Source organism: Rhinopithecus roxellana, chromosome 14 (genome assembly GCF_007565055.1).
Source record: "Rhinopithecus roxellana isolate Shanxi Qingling chromosome 14, ASM756505v1, whole genome shotgun sequence".
NCBI lineage: Eukaryota > Metazoa > Chordata > Mammalia > Primates > Cercopithecidae > Rhinopithecus > Rhinopithecus roxellana.
The window spans coordinates 134,577,620-134,604,236 of record NC_044562.1 but is presented as its reverse complement, the minus strand read 5'-3'; the positions used below and the strand labels follow the sequence as shown (position 1 = coordinate 134,604,236).

The window sequence follows — 26,617 nt, the reverse complement described above, 5'->3', positions numbered from 1 at the left end:
ATTGAACCACATGGAATGGCTGATATTCAATTTTTTAATTTTCTTTATTTTTTCTGTTGATATTCAATCATTTTTGATCTACAAAAAAGGTAATTTCATATAATTCTTTTTAAAATGTATTTTTTAAAAAAATTGTCAGCAGAACCCATTTTCGTATAATTCAACCTAATATGTTTTCACATATAGCTGGAATCACATTGCACGTGTAAAGTTTGAATTCTGCCTTTTCATGTAGTAATATATCAGCATGTCCTGACTTATTTTAAACTCTTGGTAAACAACATTTTATTAGTGGTATAGCGTGAAAGTCATTTGTATTTAAAATAATGGATTTAACTATTCTACTGTTGGACATTTGGGTTTTTTAAATCACTAATACTTTTGTGATAAACGTCTTCATGTATAAATATGCTTTTAAATTTCTGATTATTTCTTAGAATCAATTCCTGGAGGAAGAAGGGAGGTCAAAGGGTCATATTTCAAAGATTCTTGATATATATTTATATATTACCTTCCAGAAAAATTGAACCAGTTTTTAGTCCCACTATACCCTCACCTGCAGAGAAAATTATTACTTTTAAATAGTTGTTAGTTTGGTTGGTAAACACTGTTCTTTTAATTTTTATTCCCTTGATTCTTTTTGATGCCACTTTATTTTTTGAACCTAAATGCAGATCTTTTAATTTTTTTTTTTTTTTTTTTGCAACAGAGTCTCACTTTGTCACCCAGGCTGTAGCACAGTGGTGCAATGTCAGCTCACGGTAATCCCCTGCCTCCTGGGTTCAAGCAAGCCTCCTGCCTCAGCCTCCCAAGTAGCTGGGACTACAGGTGCACGCCACCATGCCTGGATAATTTTTGTATTTTTGGTAGAGACGGGGTTTCTCCATGTTGTCCAGGCTGGTCTCGAACTCTAATCTCAAGTGATCCACCCACTTTGGCCTCCTAAAGTGCTGGGATTACAGGTGTGAGCCACCACGCCTGGTCAGATCTTTTAATTTTCTGACCAATATTCCACTTAGATCATTTTGACTCAAAGATGAGCCAGTAGTGTGAAGTGGCTGCTGGATAAGTGAATGCCTGCTTGGCTGCATAGGCACGCAATGTATAGATCAGGGGAGATGGGAGGTGATGGACCCCTTCTACCTCTTCCTGGTCAGAGAATGCTTCTGGAGCTTTTCAGCTATGTGGTTCTGGGGGTCTTATTTAAGAAGAACATTAACAAACTGGAGCATATTAATTTAACTAATGGTTGAAGGATTGTGGAAAGAGGTTGAAGACACAGGGAATATTTTTGTATGTATGTATGTATGTATTTATTTACTTGAGATAGAATCTTACTCTGTCACGCAGGCTGGAGTGCAGTGGCTGGATCACAGCTCACTGCAGCCTTGACCTCCCGGGATGGAGTGATCCTCCTACCTCAGCCTCTGAGTGGCTGTGACCACATGTGTGCACTACTATGCCTGGCTATTTAAATTTTTTTGTAGAGACAGCGTTTCACAATGTTGCCCAGGCTGGTCTTGAACTCCTCAGCTCAAGCAATCCTTCCTCCTTAGACTCCCAAAGTGCTGGGATTACAGGCATGAGCCACCGCACCTGACCTGACACAGGGAATATTTGACATAGAGAAAATGAACGCGATACAGATGGGCAGAATAGCTGTGTTAAAAAATGGCAGGCCTCCCTGTATGACCTTTGTAACTTTGCTATATAAAACCGGCCTTATATAAAAGACAAATCCAGTTTAAGTGGCTCCAGAAGGCATAAAATGGACCAATAGGTGGTGCAAGTAATATATTTTAACTTCACATAAACAAAATCTAATATTGTGTGCTGTTTTACACCAAATCACTTTCTCAAAGGGCAGTGAGCACTTTGTCTCTAGAGGTATTCAAGCAAAGGCTTGAATTCAGAGAGTTGGAAAGGGGCCCTGTACATAAGGTGGAAGTTTGAATTGGCATCAGATGATCCCTAAGGACTTTTCCAGTGCCAAGATGTTACGGTGTTATGTGTCTGTGTATTGGCGTCCTTGGGGTATGGACAGAATAGCAGCGTTGGTGGGGTTCAAGCTGCCTGAAGCGGGTGCAGTGAGGCACAGAAGGGCAGAGCTAGCCAGGAGGGCCGCCAGGGCTGACACGTGCCTCTCTCTGCAGCACTCCTACCTGCTGAAGCTGAAAGTCATGTACACCGTGGGCTACAGCTCCTCCCTGGTCATGCTCCTGGTCGCCCTTGGCATCCTCTGTGCTTTCCGGTGAGAACACACTGCCAGCTCTCCGTACCCCAGCCCTCCGCAGACACAGACTTTGGGTCTCTTCTCAGCCACCCAGGACAGAAAGAGGAAGGTCTGAGTAAACTATCTTGTCATCTCTTGATCTAAAGCTGACCTATGGCAAAACATCGATGTTCCTGTCACCTCATTCATCCCTTTATTTGTTCAACATTTACTAAGCACTACTGAGAACTTATGGCCGGTCGCTTTATATGTATTATTCTAATTTTCACACAATGCTATGGGATAGGTAACAGGAACCCCATTTTACAGGAGTACTAGCGAGATTCTGTTGCAAGAGACAGAAATCCACCTCGAAACAGCGTAAGGAAAACAAAGGCGACCTGACCCACATAAGTGGCAAGTTCAGAGGCATCTGCTGTAGGCGTGGCTGGATCTAGGTGTTCAGCGGCATCAGCAGCGCTAGGTCTGTCTCCCTCCATTCCTCTGCTCTGGGTTGGCCTCATCCTCTGGGAGGCTTTCTGCAGAAGTGGCAGAGACAACCACCAGTAGTTACTGGCATTCATCCCGCTAGCTCAGCAACACCAGGGCCAACGAGAGCCCCTTCCCTCCTGGTTCCAGTAAAAGTCCTCCGAGTTCTCATAGGCCAGGCCTAGGTCACATGCTCAATTCTGAGCCAATCAATATGGACAGTGATGGAGCACTCTGATTGGTCAAGTCTGTCATGAGGGTGAGAAGGGTGGAGCCCTTCCAATCCAGAGCTGGAATGGGTTTCCCAGAAGAAAGCCTGTTTCCGGTTCCAGAAGAAGCAGAACAAGTAACTGACTTCTGTCCCCTGCAGCAGAGGAGGACGCTGAGACTCTGGGAAGTGGAAAGGCTTGCTCAAGGTCACATAGCTGCTAAGTGGCAGAGCCAAGGTCTGCTTTCTCCCCGCAGCCTGTGTTCTTTCTGTGCCCCTAGCCCTCTCCCGTTCTGGTTGCCATCCTCACCCCTCCCGCAAAACAATTCTGGGAGCTGGAGATGGTGGTAGTTCAGGGCAGAATAAAATGTTGCCCCTACAGCCCCAGCTTTATATTTATTCATTTAGAGACAAGGTCTTGCTCTGCTGCTGGGTCTGGAGTGCAGTGGCAATGATAGCTCACTGCAGCCTCGAACTCCTGGGCTCAAGCGATCCTCCTACCTCAGCCTCTTGTACAAGGAATACAGGCAGGCACCACCATGTCCAGCTAACTAAAAAAAAAAAAAATTTTTTTTGTAGATACAGAGGTCTCAATACGTTGAATTCATGGCCTCAAGTGATCTTCCTGCCTTGGCCTCCCTAAGTACTGAGATTACAGGTGTGAGCCACACTGTGGCTGGCCTTTTTTTTTTTTTTTTCACTACAGCATGTAGCAAATTATACTGGTCATCTGGGGACCCACGTCCTCATTCAGGTTATGCTCACAGAATGTGTTACCCAGAAAGAGCTGAAGTCTAGGGCCTCAGTTTCCCCAGTGCACTGGGGGCAGGTGGGCCTGGCTGAGTCCCAGCCCCTCAGCGGGCTCTGGACTCTATGACCCTACATTCTCTCCCTGCAGGAGGCTCCACTGCACCCGCAACTACATCCACATGCACCTGTTCGTGTCCTTCATCCTTCGCGCCCTGTCCAACTTCATCAAGGACGCTGTGCTCTTCTCCTCCGATGATGTCGCCTACTGCGATGCCCACAGGGTAATAAGCCTGGGTGCCCTGGGGTGTCGCCAGGCCTGCCTACCTTCCCCAGCCTAGCTTTGGAGAGGGAAGTAGCCTAGTTGTCCTTCCCCCAAGCCCCTGCTGAGGCTGCACTTAATACCAAGGATAAAGTGGCCAGTGCTGATGCTGGGCCAGGAGGTTCAGGGAGATTCCACAGCCACATGTGCACAATCTGGGTCACGTAGGAGAGAAGCTTGTGGGGGTTGCCGTAAACTCCCAGTGTCCAGGAGTGAACTAGCCACTCTAGCAATTAGATATATAGGGAGACTCCTCTTTTCCCTGCTTCTGCCAGTTCCTAGCTGAAGAAAGATGACCCAGTCTGGAGAGGGTGGGGGTTGGTCATAAAAAGAAAAGAGTGAGCACGGGCCAGTATGTCTGTATAAACGCATTTGTGATAAAACAGTTGTGTTTTCTTAAATCTAACCCCCTTTCTCCTTCCAAATGCCCAGATGACTCAATTCATTGCAATCACCCTGTGTGTCAATTGGGATTCCTTTTGCTGCAAATAACAGAAAACTATATATTGGAGTCTTAAACAAATGGGAGCTGTTTCCTATAGAAGCAGTCCACAGATGAGGCGGCGCGATGGCTGTGTGATGCCATGAGGAACACAGTCTTTTTCCCTGTTTCTGCACTGCCATCCTTAGAGTAGGCCTTTGATGTCATGCTTTACGTGGTAAAAGGTTAAACATTTTTTTTTCTTTTGGGCAGCTTTGCCTTTCTATTGAGAAAAGGTACCCTCCCCAGAAACTCCTACCTGCATCTCATTGGCTAGAGTTGAGTCATGTAACCACACTTAATTGCAAAGGAAGCAGAGTGATTGAGTTTTTTACTGTCACAGTCTCTATAGTAGAGGCGAGCAAGGGAGAAAAGAGATTGGAAATTGAGATTAGTTCAGCCAACCTGCCTGCCATTTCCTACCACTCATCTGTTTGTATTGTTCATAGTTTTGTGTGTGTGTGTGTGTGTGTGTGTGTATTTTTTGACTCAGACTGAGAGGTTCTTCAAGTAGGATCCATGTCTCTCAAGGAGGTCTCCAGGATGAAACAAGAGTACCTGCTGGGAGTCAGGAGCGTTAAATCCTAGCCACGCTTCATTACCGACCAGCAGTGGACAAGGCCAGCAACGCCCCAGCAGGGAACTTTCTCAAGTTTTACTAAACATTAGACTCACAAGTCAACAATGGGCCTTGCCTGGAGTCAGAGCCTCTGGGAAGGCCATAAGGCAGGAACCACCACTGTCTCACAGGCAGCACGGGTGCTCCTCCTTCTCCGGCTTGTCTTTACGGCAGCCCTAGGGCTATCCCAGGAGCTGTCCCATCCTCAGGGGACAGCTCAATGCAAAGAAAAGGACAAAGGCCCTACCATGGCAGAGGTACAGAAGCTGTGCTGGTGTAGAAACCTGGTGCCCCCCAATTCTATCAGCATAACTTCCAGGGATCCCTGCAGGGGACATGCCTGTTAAAAGAGTCAGTCACTGCATCCGGGAAGTCCGACTCTATGACATTCCCATCGGATATGTGGAGAGTGCAATGTACCAGCCAGGGCCATTTTTGCCATTATCAGTGGTGCCTCCTAACAGAGTTGGCACATCCCTTCATTATGTGTTTGCAAGGGAACTGAGCTTAGAAAAGATTTTTTTAACCCTTTGCTCAGACATCTCTTCCCTTTCTAGGCCTTGGTTTCCTCATTTGAAAACATGAGGGGGGCCGGGCACGTGGCTCAAGCCTGTAATCCCAGCACTTTGGGAGGCCGAGACGGGCGGATCACGAGGTCAGGAGATTGAGACCATCCTGGCTAACACGGTGAAACCCCGTCTCTACTAAAAAATACAAAAATCTAGCCGGGCGAGGTGGCGGGCGCCTGTAGTCCCAGCTACGTGGGAGGCTGAGGCAGGAGAATGGCATGAACCCAGGAGGCAGAGCTTGCAGTGAGCTGAGATCCGGCCACTGCACTCCAGTCTGGGCGACAGAGCAAGACTCCGTCTCAAAAAAAAAAAAAAAAAAAAAGAAAGAAAACATGAGGGGATTGGGCAGTATCCGACACAGTTTTGTAGTTGAAGGACTGTCTCCTCATCTAGCCTGGCAGCCAGTGCTAGCATTTGAACCTAGTTCCTGCTCCTGTGATGGCTCATTGGCCAGCTTGACTGAACTCATTAGGCCTGTGGACTCCCACTCTCTAGAAAATACTGCAGGCCTGATGGAGGAAGGCCACAGAAGATGGCCTTGAACCCCAGAGGCCTGCTCTTGTGGCCTGGCTCCTGCCCCTACAACACCCTCTTGCTCCCTTTGGGGCCACTCACCAGAGGGAACCCCACTGCCACCCGGCCTGGGCTCAGCTGCCTCTCTCTGTCCAGGCGGGCTGCAAGCTGGTCATGGTGCTGTTCCAGTACTGCATCATGGCCAACTACTCCTGGCTGCTGGTGGAAGGCCTCTACCTTCACACTCTCCTCGCCGTCTCCTTCTTCTCCGAAAGAAAGTACCTCCAGGGATTTGTGGCACTCGGATGGGGTATGTTTCTCCCTGGGTCTGGTACTTGCATGGTATGTGGGCGCTGAGTCGAGAGTCAGAGGGTTTGGCTACTAGTTCCAGCTCCACAATTAACTAACTTGTGTAATCTTTTTGTTGTTGTTGTTGCTGGAGTTTCACTCTTGTTGCCCAGGCTGAAGTGCAGTGGTGTGATCTCGGCTCACTGCAACCTTCATCTCCCGGGTTCAAGTGATTCTCCTACCTCAGCTTCCCAAGTAGCTGGGATTACAGGCATGTGCCACCACACCCAGCTAATTTTGTATTTTCAGTTGAGACAGGGTTTCACCATGTTGATCAGGCTAGTCTTGAACTCCTGACCTCAGGTGATCCACCTGCCTCGGCCTCCCAAAGTGCTGGGATTACAGGCGTGAGCCACCGCCTCCAGCTAACTTGTGTAATCTTAGAGAAGTTCCTTGATGTTTAACCCTCTGGTCTCAGTTTACTTATCTGTCAAGTGGGAAATTTAGCCCCAGTTTCTGGCATCTAGATGTTTTTACAGTTCGTTCCTACCCAATACTCGTTGCCTCATCTGCCTTTAGGCGGTCCATTCCTACATCCTCTTTCTTGCTTCCTTTCTGCATTAGGATGCTTTTGACTGCTGGCATCAGAAAATCTGTCAAGCTTTAAACATAAACGAAATCAATTGGCTCATATAACTGAAAAGTCCAGGGATCGCCAACTTCAGGAGAGGCTGAATCCAGCAGCTTAACACTGTTCCTTTCTGTCTCTACTTTGCCTTTTGTAACATCGGCTTTATAGTTAGGCTGCTGTTTCTAGTGGAATGGCCAACAGCTTCTGGGCTAGAGACTTCCTTGTACCAAACTCCAGTGAGAGAAAGAAGAGACTCTGTCCAGCATTCGCAGCGAATATTCTAAGGTGCACTCTGGTTGGACTGCTTAAATCTCATAGACGCCTTGAACTAGTCACAGAGGCCTGAGAGAATGAAATAGGTTGATTGGCCTAAGCTACTGAAACCACATGACTTCCCAAAGGAAACTCAGGATTCATTGTCTAGGAAAGAGGGGAAATGAGAGCGAGACAGCCAAGTGCCGGCCCCCATTCCATCTCTCTCCCTTTTCCTTTCCGGTCAATGAAGACGATAAACAACTTCCATTTTGAGGGCACTTGCTGTGTGCCAGGCATTGGATTCAGCACTTTACATGTATCATTTAGTCATCGCAGCAATCTTCAGGGGCCTCTCAGAGACCTCAGCTCAGAGACACAACATAACATACTCAACTCACACAGTAAACAAAGACAGACCTCAGGATTCAAGCCAAGACTTGTCTGTTTCCAAAGCCCTGTAACTTTTACCCTGCCATTAACATCCATCTATCTATGCATCCACCCATCCATCCATCCACCCATCCACCCATGCACACATCTACCCACCCTTCCATCCATTCCTGTATCCATTCATCCATTAGTTGTTCATGTGGTAAATGTGAAAGTTACCCTAAGGAGTTCTAGACAGAGAGCCAGGTTCCTGTGAGTGACTCAAAGGCTTACAGAGATAGTCATGTACACCTGGCATTAGCTTCTTTTGGTTTCTTCCTGGTGCCTTTAAGAAGTGTCCCTGCCAGGAGTGCCCTCTGCTGCCTTTTCTGCTGGTCTAAATCCTTATTTGCAAGGGCCCTGTCTCCCCATCAGGGAAGCTGCCTGAGCTGGCAGAGCTGGCTGAGCCCTCCTGCTTCTGAACCTTGGCAGCCCAGTTAGCACCTGACCCTCGGCCAGCGGGAGGTTGTAGGGTTATGCCAGTGTCTCCAGAAGTCAGCAATCCCAGAGAGCCTGGGGACCAGGGACTTGCCTTATGCAGCTGGCTCTGCCAGGAAAAAGCACCCAACTCCCTGAGCCCAACTCACTAAGCTTTAAGTCCCAGATATGCCAGGATTCTGCTGTATGAACATGGACAGTTTCCCCATCTATAATACCAGGATCGTAATTTATTCAACATTCTTTGAGCACTTCCTGTGTTCAGAGATTACAAAGCTGCATTGTGATAACATCTCTGTCACAGGATTTTAAGATGTTTGAATGAAATAATAAGAACGTTCCTTTATTCTTCAAATCTTTATGGAGCATCTACTATACGCCAGCCCTGTGCTGGGTGCTGAGAGTTGAGTAACATATAAAACAGCAATGGTTCTCTTCCTCCTGGCCTGTTTGCTTGCCAGATACCAAAGGGGTCCCTGGAAGGCCTGAAGCCCCTCTATCTGTAAGAAGCTTTTTTCATGCAAAGGTAACGGCCCCTGCTTGAAATTATACTGACTTCCCCAAAGATAGGTTGCTTAAATGGGTACACGCTTACTGTAAAACCTCGCAAAAAAAAATTTTTTTAAGTAGAAAAAAAATTACCCTATTCCCACAGATTGAACTTTTTTTGAGATTTCCTCCCAACCTTTTTTTCTACTTGCAGTTTTTCCTCACATAGCTGTGGTCATTCTCTATGAAGAATTTTGAATTTCGCTTCTTCCCATTAACACATAAGCATGTTCTATATTATTTCAACTCTTTCATAAACATTTTAAACTACCATATAGATGGATAGATGTAATATAGATGTATTTAACCACATACCTACTGTTTGGACATTTAGGTTGTCTCACTATTATAAATAGCACAGTGATGAATACCTTTATGGGCAAAGCGTTTTCTGTATGTAATACAGAATCCCAGGATATGGATTCCTGAGTGGAAAGGAGGGAGCACGCTTAAGGTTTTTAATACTTACGCAAAGCTTTGACTTTTTCAGAGCGGCTGAGGTCTGAATCTGTGCCCAGAAAAGAGTGATAGTGCAGGTTTTATAGAAGAGCCAGGCTGCCACTCAGTGACTGAGAGTGAGTGGCTGGCGCTGGCGGTTCTGCCTCAGCATGGGTGAGGATCTGCCAAACCCAGCTTGCTGCACTCCCTGCCCAGAGACTCTGAGGCAGTGGGTCTGGGGTGGCCGGAGACTGCATTTCTGACATTTTCCCAGGTGATGCTCATGCTGTTGGTCCAGTGGCCACACTGAGCCACCAACTTAAACCATTACAAATTTTTCAAACTTTCCCGCCAACTTGGCACCAAGGATGGAAGATAATGAAGAAGTGCCTCTCAAAACCCATGTTCTTTGCCCAAAGCACCAAGAATTGAGGCAAGATTTTTTTTTTTTTTTTTAAGATGGGGTCTCTCTTTGTCACCCAGGCTAGAGTGCAACTGTTCAATCATGGCTCACTGCAGCCTCAGCCTCCTGGGCTCAAGTGATCCTTCTGCCTCAGCCTTCTGAGTAGCTGTGACTACAGGTATGCACCACCGTACCTAGCTAATTTTTATTTACTTATTTTTATTTTTTGTAGAGACAGTGTCTCACTATGTTGCCCAGGCTGGTCTTGAACACCTGGCCTCAAGTGATCCTCCCGCCTCAGCCTCCCACAGTGCTGGGATTACAGGCATGAGCCACCACACCCAGCCCAAGGCATTTGTTTAATTGTTATTCTTATCAAAGTCACTCATGTAGTTGGTTTAAATAATAAACAAAAGACTACAAGGTTTATAATAAACAAAAGCCATCTCCTGCCTTCACTTTTTATTCCCGAGCTCAGCCCTCCAGAGTTAATGCCCTTTTACTTTTTTAACTTGTTCCTCCTAAGATTGACTCTTGTGTTTCTAAACAATACACTACTATTTCTTGATTTGTCTGTTTGAAGCATTAGTTATCGACTCCTTATGGTGGAAGATAAGAATATAAAATTATTTTTTCTTTTCTGAGAGAATCTCACTCTCTTGCCCAAGCTGGAGTGCAGTGGTGCAATCATAGCCCACTACAACCTCAAGCTCCTGGGTTCAAACGATCCTCCTGGCTCAGCCTCCCAAGTAGCTAGGACTACAGTTGCATGCCACCACATCTGGCTGATTTTTTACATTTATTATAGAGACAGGGTCTTGCCATGTCTCCCAGATGGGTCTTGAACTCCTGGGCTCAAACGATCCTCCTGCATGAGCTTCCCAAAGTGCTGGGATTGTGGTTGTGAGCCATTGCACCCGACCAAGAATATAAAATTCTTAATCCTTTACCTCCATTCCTCCATTACAGTTTCTTATAATTTTTGGTTAAATCAGATTCAGTGTATACATTATCATATCTATGTAAATAGTGTTTACTACTGAGACAAGTGGTATACAATAATTTTACTTTCAATCTTATTTAACTTTTTATTTTCCTGGAATCATTTTTCATTTGCTTTATATATATATATATATATATTATAAATATATAATATATATATATATATTATATATATATATTGCTAGCATCAATTCTCTCAAATTCTCTGGACAACCTTCCAAAGCTATTTATTTTCCAAATCATCAAATGCAATAGGAAATCTATCAGTTCGTATTTGTTTGTTTCCTGCTATATTAGTTCCTAAGGTTATCTTAACAAATTGCCACAAACTTGGTGGCTTAAAACAACAGAAATTTACTCTCTCACAGTTCTGGAGGCCCAAAGTCTGAAATCAAAGGGCTGGCAGGGCTGGTTTCTTCTGGAGGCCCTGATAGAGGATCCGTCCCATATCTCTTTCCTACCTTCTGGTGGTGGCTGGCAATGCTTGGCATTCCTTGGCTTGTAGTTGCATCAGCCTCATTCCTGCTTATGTCTTTACGTGGACTTCTTCCTCTGTGTCTTCTCTGTCTGTGTGTCTCTCATGGCCTTCTTATAAGGATGCCAGTCATATTGGAGTAGGGGCCCACCGTACTCCAGTATGACTTTATCTTAACCAATTACATCTGAAAATACCCTATTTCCAAGTAAGGTTATAGTCTGAGGTGCTGGGTTGACATGAATTTTGGGGAGACACTATTCAACCTGATATACTTGCCAGTGTTTTTTCTAGAGCTTTCTGCCTTCTTGTTTGACTTGGGCTGGCTGTTCTCCAGATTCACTCAGTTCCCTTAGCTTTCACCTGCTTCCATAAATCCCGTTTCCTTTCTTTCTCGTCTCCCTGTCTTTGGTTTACTCTCTAGTTGTGTTGGAGCACATCCTCCAGTATCTGTCTGACCAAGAGCACCTAGAAGGAATTTTCTTTAAATTGCACGTCTGAAGATATCTTTGTTCAACCTTCACACCTAATTCATCATTTTGCTGGACATAAAACAAGTTGAAGGCCGGGCACAGTGGCTCACACATGTAATCCCAGCAATTTGGGAGGCCAAGGTGGGCAGATCACTTGAGGTCAGGAGTTTGAGACCAGCATGGCCAACCTGGTGAAACCCTGTCTCTACTAAAAATACAAAAATTAGCCAGGTGTGATGGTGGATGCCTGTAATCTCAGCTATTCAAGAAACTGAGACAGGAGAATAGCTTGAACCCTGGTGGTGGAGGTTGCAGAGAGCTGAGACCACTGTAATCCAGCCTGGGCAACAGAGTGAGACTTCATCTCCAAAAAAGAAAAAAAAAAAGGTTGAAAAATCATTTTCCTCAGAATTTTGAGGGTCTTTTGTTTTGGCATCAGCGTTATTGGGAGTGCCATGCCATTTTGCTTCCTGAACTTTTTACTCCTTTCTACATAAACCGCAGGATCTTCTCTCGGTGTTCTGAAATGTCACAGGGATGTGCTGTGATGCAAATCTTTTTTCATCTCTTTTCCTGGCATACGGTGTCCCTTTCATCTGAAAATTCATGTCTTTCATTTCTTGAAAATGTTCTTACATTATCTATGTAATTGTTTCTTTCTTTCTGTTTTTTATCCTCTGTTTTCTGAAACTCCCTTTAGTCTAATGTTGTACATCCTGGAATAACCTCTAATGCTCGAATTTGTTTTTCCTGCTTTTCATTCCGCTGTTGTTCATTCTGCTGAGAGATTCCTAGTCTTTATCTTCCAACCCATCTATTGCATGTTGAGTTGTGGTTATCATATGTTCCATTCCTAAGCCCCCTTTCTTGTTTTCCGAGCACTCCCTGTTGACAGCATCCTGTTTGTGTCTTGTAGATGCCACCTTTTATCTCTCCTTTTATCTCTCCTACGGAGTTCCTTAGAGTTGTTTTGTTCAAGTTCCTTCTGCTTCCTGTATGGTCTGTTTCCTCTGAGTTCCTTTTCTCTGATTGTTTTGGTCTTTGTCTTTTATGTAATAAGATGTTGGTGACCTTGGCTGTCTGTTCCTATTTAAGGATGAATCACTTCAGAGCCGGCTAATGGCTGTCGGGGGTGTGGGGCTTGTCTCTCAAGGGACACTGGGCTGGAAGTGTTGGAGGGTCCCCCCATGGCTATCTATAGGCCTTTTGTCTGGGGCTGTTCAGTTCCTCTAGAGAATCCTTTCATCTCCAGCCTGCAGTGGCAGGGAGGCGGGCAGAGGGTAGAGGGTTGGGGTAGGGGTAGAAACCTGTTCAGTAGAGGCCTGAAAACTGAGCAGCCCCAGGCCTGGGGCTTTTACCATTCAGCTTGAGCATGTCCATTAGAAATAGAATCTGATTTAAGTATTTCTGCTTTAAAAAAAAAGAATCTGAGCCATACATCTAGCTTAAAATTTTCTGGTAGCCACAATCAACACAGTAAAATGAAACAGGTGGTATTTGTTTCAATAATCTATTCTGCTTAACCCAACACAACCAACATAGTATCATTTCAATGTATAATGAATATAAAAATTGGTAATGACATATTTTACATTTTTTTTTTTTTTTTTTTAATTGAGACAGAGTTTCTCTCTCGTTACCCAGGGTGGAGTGCAGTGGTGCAATCTCGACTCACTGCAATCTCCGCCTCCTGGATTCAAGCGATTCTCCCACCTCAGCCTCCTGAGTAGCTGGGATTACAGGCATGAGCCACCACGCCTGGCTAATTTTTGTCTTTTAATAGAGATGGGGTTTCACCCTGTTGGCCAGGCTGGTCTCGAACTCCTGACCTCAGGTGATCTGCCCCTCCTCGGCCTCCCAAAGTGCTGAGATTACAGGCATGAACCACCGCGTCTGGCCATATTTTACATTATTTTATTTGTACTAAGTCTTCAAAATCTGGTATCTATCTTGCACTTAGTGCACAACTCAGTAGGGACCAGCCACATACCAGGTGCTCAAGAGCCACCTTGAGTGCTGGTGTAGACCATCACTCCATTCCTGCTCAGCTGAGCACCCCCTCCGGCCCTCTGCTGGGCTGCAGCCCTGTTCTCCTTGGCTCAGTTTTTGCAGAGAATAAACTATCGGAAGTTAACGGGTAATGCTGGTCGCCTCAGGTGCTTATCTGTTTCTTATCCAGACTTCAAACCATCCTATTGCCCCAGCCCCACCCTGCCACCTGCCTCCTGGGTACCAAGTGCCCTGGCCCTAGAGCATCCTTGGGTACTTCCCCAGCAGCATTGCCCCAGAAAACACTTCTGTTTCAGCTTCCTCTGCTCGGGACATCAGCTGCCACTCCTCTGCCAACCTTCTGTGTGCCTAAGCCTGTTGCTGTCTCTCCTCTCCTCTGCCCTTCCTTCTCAGTCTTTGTCCTTATAGGTAGGCTTTTACCGTTTCTATTTCTTTTTTTTTTTTTTTTTTTTTTTTTGAGGCTGAGTCTCGCTCTGTCGCCCGGACTGGAGCGCAGTGGCCAGATCTCAGCTCACTGCAAGCTCCGCCTCCCGGGTTTACGCCATTCTCCTGCCTCAGCCTCCCGAGTAGCTGGGACTACAGGCGCCCGCCACCTCGCCCGGCTAGTTTTTGTATTTTTAGTAGAGACGGGGTTTCACCATGTTAGCCAGGATGGTCTCGATCTCCTGACCTCGTGATCCGCCCGTCTCGGCCTCCCAAAGTGCTGGGATTACAGGCTTGAGCCACCGCGCCCGGCCCTCTATTTCTTTATTATCATTTTAGAGGGGCTTCAGGGCAAGTAGGGATAAATGTATAAGTTCAGTTTGCCATGTTTAACTACAAGTCAGGAAATGTTGTTGTATTTTCTCTTCTAAATTCTTGTGGACTTGATCTCATCTCTAGTCCAAAATATATTTTTGTTTAAACATGACAGTGATGGCTTACCTTAGCCGTTAAATGGCCAAGCTTTTTACAAGCCAATATTTGAATAAAATCAACATTTCTTTCATGAGCTGTGTCCACCCCTTCTCCGCTTCCTCCTCCCCGTTGCACATGGCCAGGTAGATCGCAGTATGAGAAGGGGGATCTACCAGCTGCCTCCATAGGTCCACGAGCCTGCCCAGGAGTCCCAGCCCCTCTATACTTTGCAGTGGTCCTCTGGAGTCCAGCCTGGGTTACCAGGAGACCCCTAACACCAAGTGACCTTTGGGATCCTTTTGATTCTGCCGTAGTCCCCAGGGCATGCCCGGCACCCTTGAGGCACATGGTGCCACATTTATACAAGATGGCACAAGATGGCAGAGGAGTTTCTGTGGAAACTTAATCTTGGCACCTGCTCAGTAGCTGGGGTAACTGATTGTCCTGTTCTCATATGTGTGTTGAAAATTGAGTCCTCTCTCCTTTGCCCCTCCCTTTATTTTTAATCCTCAGGTTCTCCAGCCATTTTTGTTGCTTTGTGGGCTATCGCCAGACACTTTCTGGAAGACGTTGGGTAAGCTAATGGAAGGAGGATAACAAGAATGTCTCTGACATCGTCCAGCTTTTCAAACAGCATCGTTACTTCTTTGGAGCGATCTAGAAAAGGCCTTTTTCTCAAAATAGAGGCCACAGATGAGAGGTCCTTTAACATGTTCCATTTTTCCTTGTGGAAAAATGAGCTGGAGCAGAGCTGTGGCTGTCTTGGACAGGGCACATACTCCCCAGTTTGCTAAGTACTCTCCAGGCCTGATGTCCCCGGATCCTGAGGTCGCATGTCAGCCATCCATCACTTTCCTTACTGATGTCATCTTCCTGGCCTCTGTTGGTAGCTGAGTTTGCCACCGTGCTCGCTGGTGAATTCTGACAGTGAGCTAACTTTTGGATCTGGGAGTCTCCCGGCTCTCAGGTTCTTGCAGGGAGATAGGTGGCTATTCCCTCAGCCTCAGCAGTGCTCCTGGGTGGCAGGAGGGGCGGGGTTCTAATGGTACTGGGCACACCACTGCAGGGGCTCAGTGCCGCAAACATGGGTCCTTCATACCAAGGGCCACCTCAGGGAACATGTTCTTGCTGGTCAGCCCAGCTCCCACTCGTAACCATGCCCAGCTGTCCCTCCCTTAGGTGCTGGGACATCAATGCCAACGCATCCATCTGGTGGATCATTCGTGGGCCTGTGATCCTCTCCATCCTGGTGAGTGGCCCTCCTCTCCCGAGCTGGGGATCAGTGGGAGAGACGGAAATGGTGACCAGCCCACAGGGGCAGAGGGTGGAGGGACAGGGCTCCCTGTAGGTGCCAGGAGGGATAAACCACAGTGTTTGTGATGTTGGTAAGCAGCGGGGGGTGTGGAAGCTCTGCCCCCCTACAGAATGTTGGGGAGTGGGATGAGGGATAGGCTGGAGGCAAGAGCCTGCGAACCTGGTTCTTTCCCACGAGCAGCAGCTCAAGTGTGGTGAGCAGAGCTCCTTGTTCTAAACTGGCTGGCTCCCATTGGCCTGAAATTCCACCTTCACTGGTTCAGACCTGTGGGCCTTGAGCATTTTTCTAGGGATTTGCTCGTTAACCTGGGATGAGTCGCTAAGCTGACATCTGAAGAGGGTGGGAGTGCAGATTGGGGAAGCTCAGTGGGGCCGTGGTCTTGGGACTTTGCAATGCTGCGAGTGGGTTCAGGCCTGGAGGGGCGGCCCCAGGGAAGAGATGCTGGGTGGCCATCTTGGACAGGAGCTTGCGGGTGTCAATCCTGGTGGCCCTTTCGAATCACCTGGAAGTTTTTTAAAAATACTGATAGCTAGTGATTCTATTTCTTTTTCTGGCAAGAGGCCTGGGTAGTTGTCCCCAGGTGATTCTGCTGTGTCCAGGGTAGAGTCCTGTAGCCCAGCCCATGGGTATGGTTCAGCACAGGGGGACAGATGAGGGAAGGCACATGGGGACACATGGGAATCATCTCGTGGATGGAAGCAGTCCCTCGGCTGGAAATAACGACCACACGGACAGCTCAGGGATGCCCAAGGCTGCAGAACCAGTTGAAAGCAAATGCCCTGTGCAGGCTCGTTGGCATGGGGTAGGGGGAGAGGGCACAGGACAGGGCCCCTTCTCTTCCAGTAGCTGCCTGGGTAGCATCTTGGGATTGGTTGAGAGGAGGGGGCCATTCTATGACAACCTTTTATTCTTTTTTAAGTATATAATCTGAGCAAAAAATGCAAAATACAAAATTTTTGTTTTGGTTTTACTTTTTGCGATAGGGTCTCACTCTGTTACCCAGGCTGGAGTGCAGTGGCGCAATCATGACTCACTGCAACCTCCACCTCCTGGGCTCAGGTGACCCTCCCACATCAGCCTCCAGAGTAGCTGGGACTACAGGCTCCCACCACCACACCCAGCTAATTTTTTGTAGAGATGAGCTTTCACTGTGTTGCCTAGGCTGGTCTTGAACTCCTGGACTCGAGTGATCTGCCTGCCTTAGCCTCGCAAAGTGCTGAGATTGCAGGCGTGAACCACTGTGCCGGGCACAAAATGTATTTTTTAAAAAGGAAAAAAAAATCATTCATCATTCTCCCAGCTACATATATGTTATGACCATGTGTTTTCCTTCCTATCTTTTTCTTTGAGCAGACATACTTTTCTTTTTCAAAAGCCTTAATTAGGTTTTTGTTTGTTTGTTTTTCACTTAGCAATAGATGTGTGCTTTCCTGTTTCATGTGGAATTCCTTGAGAAACTGATTTGCCATGGCTTCATAATATTCATGCCGGAGGCTGTTTCCTCATTTAGTTAAGCCAGCCCTGCTGTTATTCTGGGACTTGGACAGCCCAGCCCAGGACAACCCTGGATGAAGGACAGCCAGCTCCAGTGTCCGGGGCTGGTTTCAGAGGACTGTAGTTTATTCAGCAATTGAGGATGTTGGATGAACACTCTTGATGCAAAATATCTCCCTATCAACCTAGCATGGGGCCTGGAATTCTACTATTTAAAAATAGACTCATTCTTGGGACCTTAAAGATTTCTTTTCTTTTCTCTTTCTTTCTTTCTTTCTTTCTTTCTTTCTTTCTTTCTTTCTTTCTTTCTTTCTTTCTTTCTTTCTTTCTTTCTTTCTTTCTTTCTTTCTCTTTCTTTCTTTCTTTCCTTCTTTCTCTCTCTCTCTCTTTCCTTCCTTCTTTCCTTCCTTCCTTCCTTCCTTCCTTCCTTCCTTCCTTCCTTCCTTCCTTCCTTCCTTCTTTCTTCCCTCCCTCCCTCCCTCCCTCCCTTCCTTCTCTTTCTTCCTTTCTTTTTTGCCTTCCAGTGCTCCCTATTAAATTAAATACAACTCTAAGGCAAACAAAATTAAACTAAATAGCCTTAATGAGCTGACAGCATGCATAGCCAGCTTACAACAAGTTGCAGAGAAGCAGGGTTCCCCGAAAAGCAGTGCTCGGCCAGGAGTCCTAGACAGCCACTAATCCTGTGTCTTTTGGCAAGCGTTCCCAGGCCCCAGGCTGCTTGTGTGAACAATGCGGGTGTGAGGCTGGGTGATTCCACTGATCCCTGCTTCTATAAAATGGAGCAGGTGGGTGAGGGAGGGAGAGATGCTACCACGTGGGCAACTTCCTAATGTTGTTGGCACTGGGCACTGGGGGTGGGGGAGGGACACCAAAATGAATAAAAAGACTGCATTTCTGTCCTTCAGGGACTGGCGGTTGAGTTGGCAGATAAGTAGGCACATACATGTTTGACAGACACATGCATTTCGGCTTTTAAGATATTTTTATCACCCAATCATAATTGGTAAGGAAAAAAAAAAGATATTTTAAGTGCTCTTAAACAGTAATATTATCCCTAAATACAGTGAATCAGCAAAGGGAAGTAATCAAGGGTGGCTTCTTGAAGCTGGCGATTGAGCTGCAAACTGGTCCTCACACCAGCAGCTTCAGCATCACCTGGGAGCTTGTTAAAAATAATAATTATTGGGCCCCACGCCAGACTTACTGAACTATAGCCTATGGGGTTAGAGCCCAGCAATGGGTACCCTAAACTTTGAGAACCACTGCTATAAAGTCAGTCAGCTTTGGCATTGTATTACCTGGGAGCTTGTTAGAAATGCAGAATCTCACGTCCACCCCAGACCTGCATTTTAACAGTATCCCCAGGGGCATCCAATGCTCTGCAAGGGTGAGTGATCTGCCCTGCAACTGATTAGACCTTAGAGCTCCTGCAGCCCAGGGTAGGAGGGAGTGCTGCCTCCAGCCATGGACTCTAGACAGTTTCACCAGGACTGGGGGTGGGGAGGGGATGGAAAGGGGGGGCAGCAGTGGTGAGCCATCCTGGCTCTGATGTCTGCAATGTCTTCTCTGCCCTCAGGTCCAGGGGACAGGGCCAGGAGAGGTGGCTGGAAAAGCAAGATACTTTCAGCTCCACCTCTGCCTTGTGTTTTGCAGATTAATTTCATCCTTTTTATAAACATTCTAAGAATCCTGATGAGAAAACTTAGAACCCAAGAAACAAGAGGAAATGAAGTCAGCCATTATAAGTAAGTGAAGGGCAAAGACTGAGGCATGGTCAATCAGCAAGCATTTACTGAGCACCTACTGTTTACTCAGCTGGTGCTAGCTATTGGAGATGGAGGAAAAGTTGCAGACCTAGTCCTAAGAAGTTTACCAGGTACATGGGGGCGGTTGGGGGGAATGGTCTGACTGCAGAGCTTCAGACACTGTATGGGGGTGGAAACACTAAGGCGTCTCAGGCAGGAAGCCCGAAGGCAGAGAGATCTTATCCTTGGGGCAAGGCTAGGGAGTCTCCACATGGGCTTTAAAGACTGAAATTCACACAAAGGTGTGTAGGAACAGTATGTGTATTTTTCAAAGGAGGATGACCTTCGGTTTCATCAGATTTTAGGGAAGTGTGTGATCCAAAAATACTTAAGACCTTTCAAATGTCAGAGAGAAATATGTTGTTTTCTAGGGCTTCTGTAACAAAATATCGCAGACTAGGTGGCTTAAACAGCAGATACGTATTTTCTCAGAGTTCTGGAGGCTTAAAGTCCAAGATCAAGGTGGCGACAGGTTTGTTTTCTTCTGAAGCCTCTCTCTTTGGCCTTTCTGGCTGTGTCCTCACAGGGCCTTTGCTCTGTGTGTGGGCATTCCTGATGTCCCTTTGTGTGTCCATATTTCCTCTTCTAAGGACACCAGTTGATCGATTAGGCCCCACTCCACCCTCGTTTTAACTTAGCCTCCTCTTTCAAGACCTTTCTCCAAATGCAGTCACATTCTGAGGTACTGGGGGCTAAGGCTTCAGTGTAAAAATTGGCAGTGGGTGTGGACATAATTCAGCCCATAAATTATATTAAAGACAAATTAGTGGCCAGGCACGGTGGCTCACACCTGTAATCTCAACACTTTGGGAGGCCAAGGTGGGTGGATTACCTGAGGTCAGGAGTTTGAGACCAGCCTGGTCAAGATGGTGAAACCTCGTCTCTACTAAAAATACAAAAATTAGACAGGCATGGTGGAGGGTGCCTGTAATCTCAGCTACTCTGGAGGCTGAGATAGGAGAATCGCTTGAATCCGGGAGGCAGAAGTTGCAGTGAGCCGAGATCCCGCCACTGCACTCCAGCCTGTGCAACACAGCAAGACTCTTGTCTCAAAAAGAAGAAAAAAACAAAACAATAACAGGACAAATTAGTGTCCCCCAGAGACCTTCTCCATGGTGTTTTGTGTTTGAGAATCTGGCAGTGGCTTGGATTACCTGGTGTCAGATTCCTGGGGGCCTGGGATGAAGTTGCCAGGTAAAATACAGGATGCCCAGTTACATTTGAATTATGGATAAACAACAAATCGTTTTTCAGTATCTTTACCCCCACGCAGTGTCCACTGTTTATCTGAAATTCAAGTTTAACTGGGGATTCTGTATTTTTATTTGCTAAGTTTGGCAACTCTAACCTGGGAAGCAAATACAAGAATTTATCCTTATAGATATTTATTATCTAGCAAATGAGAAAGCCGGCTTTGCTTATATGATGTTAGACATAGAGTAGCAGTGATATAGGCATGTAATTTATAAAGTTAATGGTGTAGGTACCGATTTTTTTTTCTTTTTACTGATGGAGTTGCATGATCAGAAAGTTTGGGGCTTTTCCATGAATCAAAAATTGTCGTATCTGAGTGATAAATACGTGGGAGTTAGAAATTTTCTAAATAAAAAATGAAAACAAAAAAGTGTGGGGCACTGCTAGCCAGCCTCAGCAGTCAGTCCCGAGCTGGGAGTGGCACAGCTGTGTGCCCGCAGGAGGAGAAGGGCACAGGGAGGCAGAGGGGAGGCTGCAGTCTCTGTGTGTCCCCAGGCGCCTGGCCAGGTCTACTCTCCTGCTGATCCCCCTCTTTGGCATCCACTACATTGTCTTCGCCTTCTCCCCAGAGGACGCCATGGAGATCCAGCTGTTTTTTGAACTGGCCCTTGGCTCATTCCAGGTAAGCTTCCGGGACTGGGGCTGCCTGCTGAAAAGAGGAGTTCTCTCTGTGCTTAGGGAGAAGTGGAGGGCATAGAGACAGCGAGCCAGATGCCTTATCTGGCGGAGACCCAGGGGAAGAAGGGGTCGGACCTGACAGTGCTACGGGTCCCTGAGAGGGACCCCTGGTCCCCACCAGTCAAATGGAAGTGGGAGATAAAACTAAGACAGAGAGACTGACTTCAGGGAAAATAAAAAGGAAAAGTAGCCCCAGTACACTATATTGTACAACTCTCAATAGCATATGCATGGTCAAAATAACGTAAGCGCAGATGGCTGAGTCATCAAACACTGAGGCAGGAAGATGAGCCTTGCAAGAGTGTGGGGCGGATGTTTGGAAGAGAACACTGTCGTCATCTTCACACTGGGAAATCCATAGAAAATGCCTTAGACTGAAAACTCCTCAAGTAGCGACATCAGCATAATTTTTAGGAGCAGTTAAGAGAGTTCCAAGGAGTAGTCGCATCTGAGGAACAGGAAGTGAGGGCGGGGCGTCAGGAGGCTGCTGGTTCTGTAACAGGAATCCTTTGATTCTTTGAAACCATGTGCATATGCAAATTATTAAAACTAAAAACTGACTTTAAAAAATAAAGTGAGGTGGAAAATCACTTACCTACTAATTCAACAAGATGTTGTGAAGTTAAAAAAAAACAACAACAGTAAACGTGTTTGGACAGAGGAAGCCTGAACATGAATCCCAAACTTCACAATGCCGTTTTTTAATTTACTTATAGCTATTTCCTTCCAAAAATAATGCAGTGTCGCTTTTGGGAAAAACATACAAAGGACAAAAAATAAGGAGATGAAGGATCAGTGAGAAAAAGAATATATAACTGCCTGGGTTGCTACACAGAAACAAATACGATAAACTTCTATACAGGAGGGAGAGATGGGTCGTAAGTGTGGTAGGGAGCTTCCCAGTAGCCAAAGCAAAGACGAAACAATTGTTTCAGGATTTCTCATATCCATAAGACAAAATCAAACTAATGGCCAGGAGAAGCCAGTGATTATAGGCTCTAGGGCCTGAGACAAAATTCTCCCAGTTGGTTTTTTTTAAAGAACTTAGTCCTTAATAACATTTCCACAGTAGGGCAAGACTGTCCAGCCAAGCCTTCAATGGGGTGGCCTCGGCCTGTGAGTAGGGGCTCAAACCCTCCCCTCATCCCCAGAGCTCTGTTCAGGGTAGGGTCTTCCTGTTACTTAAAGGTTCTAGGGAGGATGCATCACTGGGGACCCACCGAGTGGAGTCAGGTCTTGCCCTACCCACACCTTCAGACCACACCCTCCTCTAAGCTGGCTCTGCCCAGTAGCCCGTCAGTGCCCCAGACCTCCAGAGAATTCAGCCTCTGGCTTAATCCAGGATTCTTTTCCTCTCAGCCTGGGGGCTAGGGAGCTAGCTTTCCCCACCACTGCTCTTGTAACGTCCAGGGAGGCTGGGCACACGATGGCCTGTCTAGCAGGTAGAGGATCTGAGGACCAGTCGGGTGGAAGGACTTGACCTGGCTCAGAAACGGACCATGCTGAGAGCTTGCACCCGGGTCTGCCTGGCCATGGATAGAGACTTCCTGTCCCTCAGAGTTGGGGCTAATGGTTAGGACTGTGGACTACCTCCCTGGGAAAATGTCTTGTCAAGAGAAAACCAAAAGCACTTTTCTGATGTTCTCATAGGAATGTTGTTGAAGGAAAAGGATCTTTTAAAGTTTTATAAATATATATGTGTGCATATATATTCTTATATATACACATAAAAATGTCTTTCATATACGAAAGTGAAGAGAGTAGGACAATGAACCCCATTACCTATCCCCAGCCTTAGCAGTATCCACTCATGGCCTGTCTTGTTTCATCTCTGTCCCTACCTACTACCCCCATCTTTTTAAGTAAATTCAAAACATCATGTTATTTCATCTGCAAACACTTTAGTATGCATTTCTAAAAGGCGGGGCTTAAGAAGAACACATACAACTGTAATAACAGCATCACTGTCACATACTCTTTAAAAGTATATTTACAGCCGGGCACGGTGGCTCACGCCTGTAATCCTAGCACTTTGCGGGGCTGAGACAGGCGAATTGCATGAGCCCAGGAGTTCGAGACCAGCCTGGTCAAGATGGTGAAACCCTGTCTCTACTAAAATACAAAAAATTAGCCAGGCATGGCGGCGTGTGCCTGTAGTCCCAGCTACTCGGGAGGCTGAAGCAGGAGAATCGCTTGAACCTGGGAGGTGGAGGTTGCAGTGAGCTGAGATCGTGCCATGGCACTCCAGCCTGGGTGACAGAGTGAGACTCCATCTCCAAAAAAAAAAAAAAAAAAAAAAAATGTATTTACTCTTTCTGATTGTACAAATAATGCTTGCTCATTGTGAATAATTTGGGAAATAAGGAAAAGTTTTTTAAAAAAAGAAAAATAATAAGAAAAAAAAATCAGGCCGGGCGCGGTGGCTCAAGCCTGTAATCCCAGCACTTTGGGAGGCCGAGACGGGCGGATCACGAGGTCAGGAGATCGAGACCATCCTGGCTAACACGGTGAAACCCCGTCTCTACTAAAAATATAAAAAAAACTAGCCGGGCGAAGTGGCGGGCGCCTGTAGTCCCAGCTACTCGGGAGGCTGAGGCAGGAGAATGGCGTAAACCCGGGAGGCGGAGCTTGCAGTGAGCTGAGATCCAGCCACTGCACTCCAGCCCCGGCGACAGAGTGAGACTCTGCCTCAAAAAAAAAAAAAAAAAAAAAAAAAATCTAGAATCTCATAACCCAGAAATAACCTCTGTTAAAATATTGGTGTGTTTACTTCCGTCTCTTTTCTGTTCACAAAGACACACACACACATAATTGGGATCATGATGTGTATGGTTTTGTATCTTGCAAGACCCCAGCCTGCTTGGAGTCCCTCCCCTGACAGAGCTCCACACCAGGATCCTGGGGGCACCATCAGGAAATCGGGAGCTCCAAATACCAGGGAGAGAGGGTCTTACGGGCACAGACCTCACCACACCAGGGAACATAAAACTCTGAGCATGGAGGTGCACCCACCTGTCCATTAAGCAGGGAGGTCCAGCCCTACTCACCACTGGCTGGCTGGGACCTGTACAAAGTTTGTTCTGCCTACACATTTGTTTTTCAATTTGAATTGGTTATCTACATTTAAACATATTCAGATTTCCAGCTTATCTTGAAACAAGACCATGCAGGGCCCAGGTGAGACCCTGGGCCGCCTACACCCCTCCCAGCAGAGTGGGCGCACTTCAGGTGCCACCCATCCCCGTGGCTCCCAGGTGAGCTTCCTGAGCCCGGCTGACTGGGTTAGCAGCCCCTACTGACCTGTCCCTGACACCACATGTGTTCAAAAGGGAGCCTACCCTTGGCTGCAAGGAGTTCACAGTTTACGCTGGATGAGCCAGCACAGCCAGGGGCACTGTGGGCAGCCCACAAGAGGTAGCCTAATTCCCAGTGAGGCAAGAGAGGTGGGGAAATGAGCCTGTAGCTGGTGATTAAGAGACCTGGGGAGGGTGCAGCTGGTCAGCTGGTTCAGGTCACATGCTGAGCACCTGAGCTAACCCTGCTGCCTCTGTTCGTCTGGCAGGGACTGGTGGTGGCCGTCCTCTACTGCTTCCTCAACGGGGAGGTGAGTAGTCTCAGGTCACCCAGGTACCCAGGAGAGCTCCTAGCCATTGGATTCCGGGTCAGAAGGAGCTACCTGGGAGGGGTGGTAGGAAGGGGGATGGAAAGAGTCAGAGGGAGTCCTGGATATGGTGGCAGGGGGCTTGGCCAGTTTTCTTATAAGTCTTAATGGGAGCAACAGAATCACCTGGAGGGCTTGTTAAAACCATGGCTGGACCCTGTTCCTAATTTCTCATTCCACAGAAATAAATTCTGTAGGTCTGGGCTGGAGTCTGAGAACATGTTTTTTAACAAGTACTCCTGGTGCCGATGTTGATCTGTTCGGCAAATGCAGGAGGAGAAAGTTCAGCAGAACCCAGGTTCCTGACTGCCCTGCTGCTTGCTCAATGGACGATCTCAGTCACTGCCCTGCTCTGGGCCTCAGTCTGCCCATATGTAAAATGGGTGACTCAGAACTGTCTGCAGCTCAATCCTTAGGGACCTCTAGATGAGCACTGACTCCTTGGGAGACTGCATACTCACTTTGAGGACTCGAGCCTCACACAGAGCATTTGGGTCAGGACGCCAGGCTCAGCATACAGAGCTATGTAGTCAACATGAGCTAAGCCTTTCTGTGACTACTGACCATCTATCTGGTTTGTTGCACTTGAATGGGGATGACCTTTGATGTTTCCCAAAAATCAAACATCAAGCCTAGCTTCAAACGTTCAGCTGCTGCAGCTGGCGCTTGTGAAGGAAATTTAGAGTGACTCCCTGGGCCCCAGATAAGTTCTGAGCTTGGGTGGCTTCACGGGAATAAGTATCCACTTGTTCCAAGGTGCACAAGTCCTTTCTTCAGGACACGATGTAATGAGATTGTAGGTGCATGTGCCCAGGAGAGAGGTGACCCTCAGTAACTACTGGACATTAGGGCTGGAAACAGTCAATCTGCGTGGCCTGCAGGCTAGGGGACAGGACAGCTGGGCAGGAGCGGCAGGGCCTGCATGGAGTCCCCGGGGGCGTGAGCAGGGCTCCAGGCACAGAACTGTCCTCTCCTCCTGGGCTGATGGCTGGTCTCCCGGGCAGGTGCAGCTGGAGGTTCAGAAGAAGTGGCAGCAGTGGCACCTCCGTGAGCTCCCACTGCACCCCGTGGCCCTCAGCTCCTCCTTCAGCAACAGCACCAAGGCCAGCCACCTGGAGCAGAGCCAGGGCACCTGCAGGACCAGCATCATCTGAGAGGCTGGAGCAGGGCCACCCACGGACAGAGACCAAGACAGGTCCTGAGACGGCTGGGCACTGCTGCGGGACAGCGCGTCTTCCCAGCAGACACCCTATAATATACCCTCCTTCAGCTGTAGAAGCCCCTTCCCCGGCCTTGGACTCTTCCGAAGGGATGTGGGGCACTGTGGGGCAGGACAAGGGCCTGGGATTTGGTTTGTTTGCTCTTCTGGGAAGAGAAGTTCAGGGGTCCCAGAAAGGGACAAGGAAATAAAGGGTGCCTGGGATGAGATTTGATCTGTATTTGTCCATCCTTTTGCCTTGACACAAGGTGAGGGTGTATGCTCTGGCCTGCTCCCAACCCCTTCCCGCAGGAGGAGGGCTCCTCACTGGTCCCCCAGCTCAGTTACTCAGGGACAAGATTAGAAGGCCCAGCCAACACAAAATGTTTGCCGTCGGCGGATCCTGTCTGTCTCCTACTGTAACTCACCTGGTTAGTAGCTCTTACCCAAACCTTCAGGACAACAGCTAAAATAATAGGATAAAGTCACCATGGAGGTCAGGGAAGCCCCAGGGCCCCCAGTCCCTTTTACTATCCCCAACAGGGTGTGAGGGGCACACCCCTGTTTTTCCTGCTCTTTCACACAGATGTCCTCAGCCTGAGGCAGACACAGCAGGAAATGGGGCATGATCGCATTTCATAGAAGACAGGTCCACTAAAGTCCTATGACTTGCCCAAGCTACTAAGCAAAGAGGTGGCGGAAGTTCAGTCCAGGGCCTTTGACTTCAAATGCCCATGCTCCAAGGCTGTGTCTGTGCTCTC

General features: G+C 47.3%; 1 protein-coding gene across 1 annotated transcript in view; it reads left to right on the top strand.

Moving 5' to 3' along the window:
- SCTR (secretin receptor) overlaps positions 1–26,088 on the top strand; it is a 66,911-nt gene extending 40,823 nt beyond the window's left edge. The window contains exons 5-13 of the mRNA XM_010362150.2: positions 2,154–2,251; positions 3,808–3,940; positions 6,317–6,470; positions 14,962–15,022; positions 15,628–15,697; positions 18,914–19,005; positions 20,815–20,941; positions 24,560–24,601; positions 25,663–26,088. Of these exons, the coding sequence (XP_010360452.1) occupies positions 2,154–2,251; positions 3,808–3,940; positions 6,317–6,470; positions 14,962–15,022; positions 15,628–15,697; positions 18,914–19,005; positions 20,815–20,941; positions 24,560–24,601; positions 25,663–25,812 (927 nt within the window). The 3' untranslated portion in view covers positions 25,813–26,088. The remainder of the gene's footprint in view (positions 1–2,153; positions 2,252–3,807; positions 3,941–6,316; positions 6,471–14,961; positions 15,023–15,627; positions 15,698–18,913; positions 19,006–20,814; positions 20,942–24,559; positions 24,602–25,662) is intronic.
- The last annotated feature ends 529 nt before the right edge of the window (positions 26,089–26,617 follow it).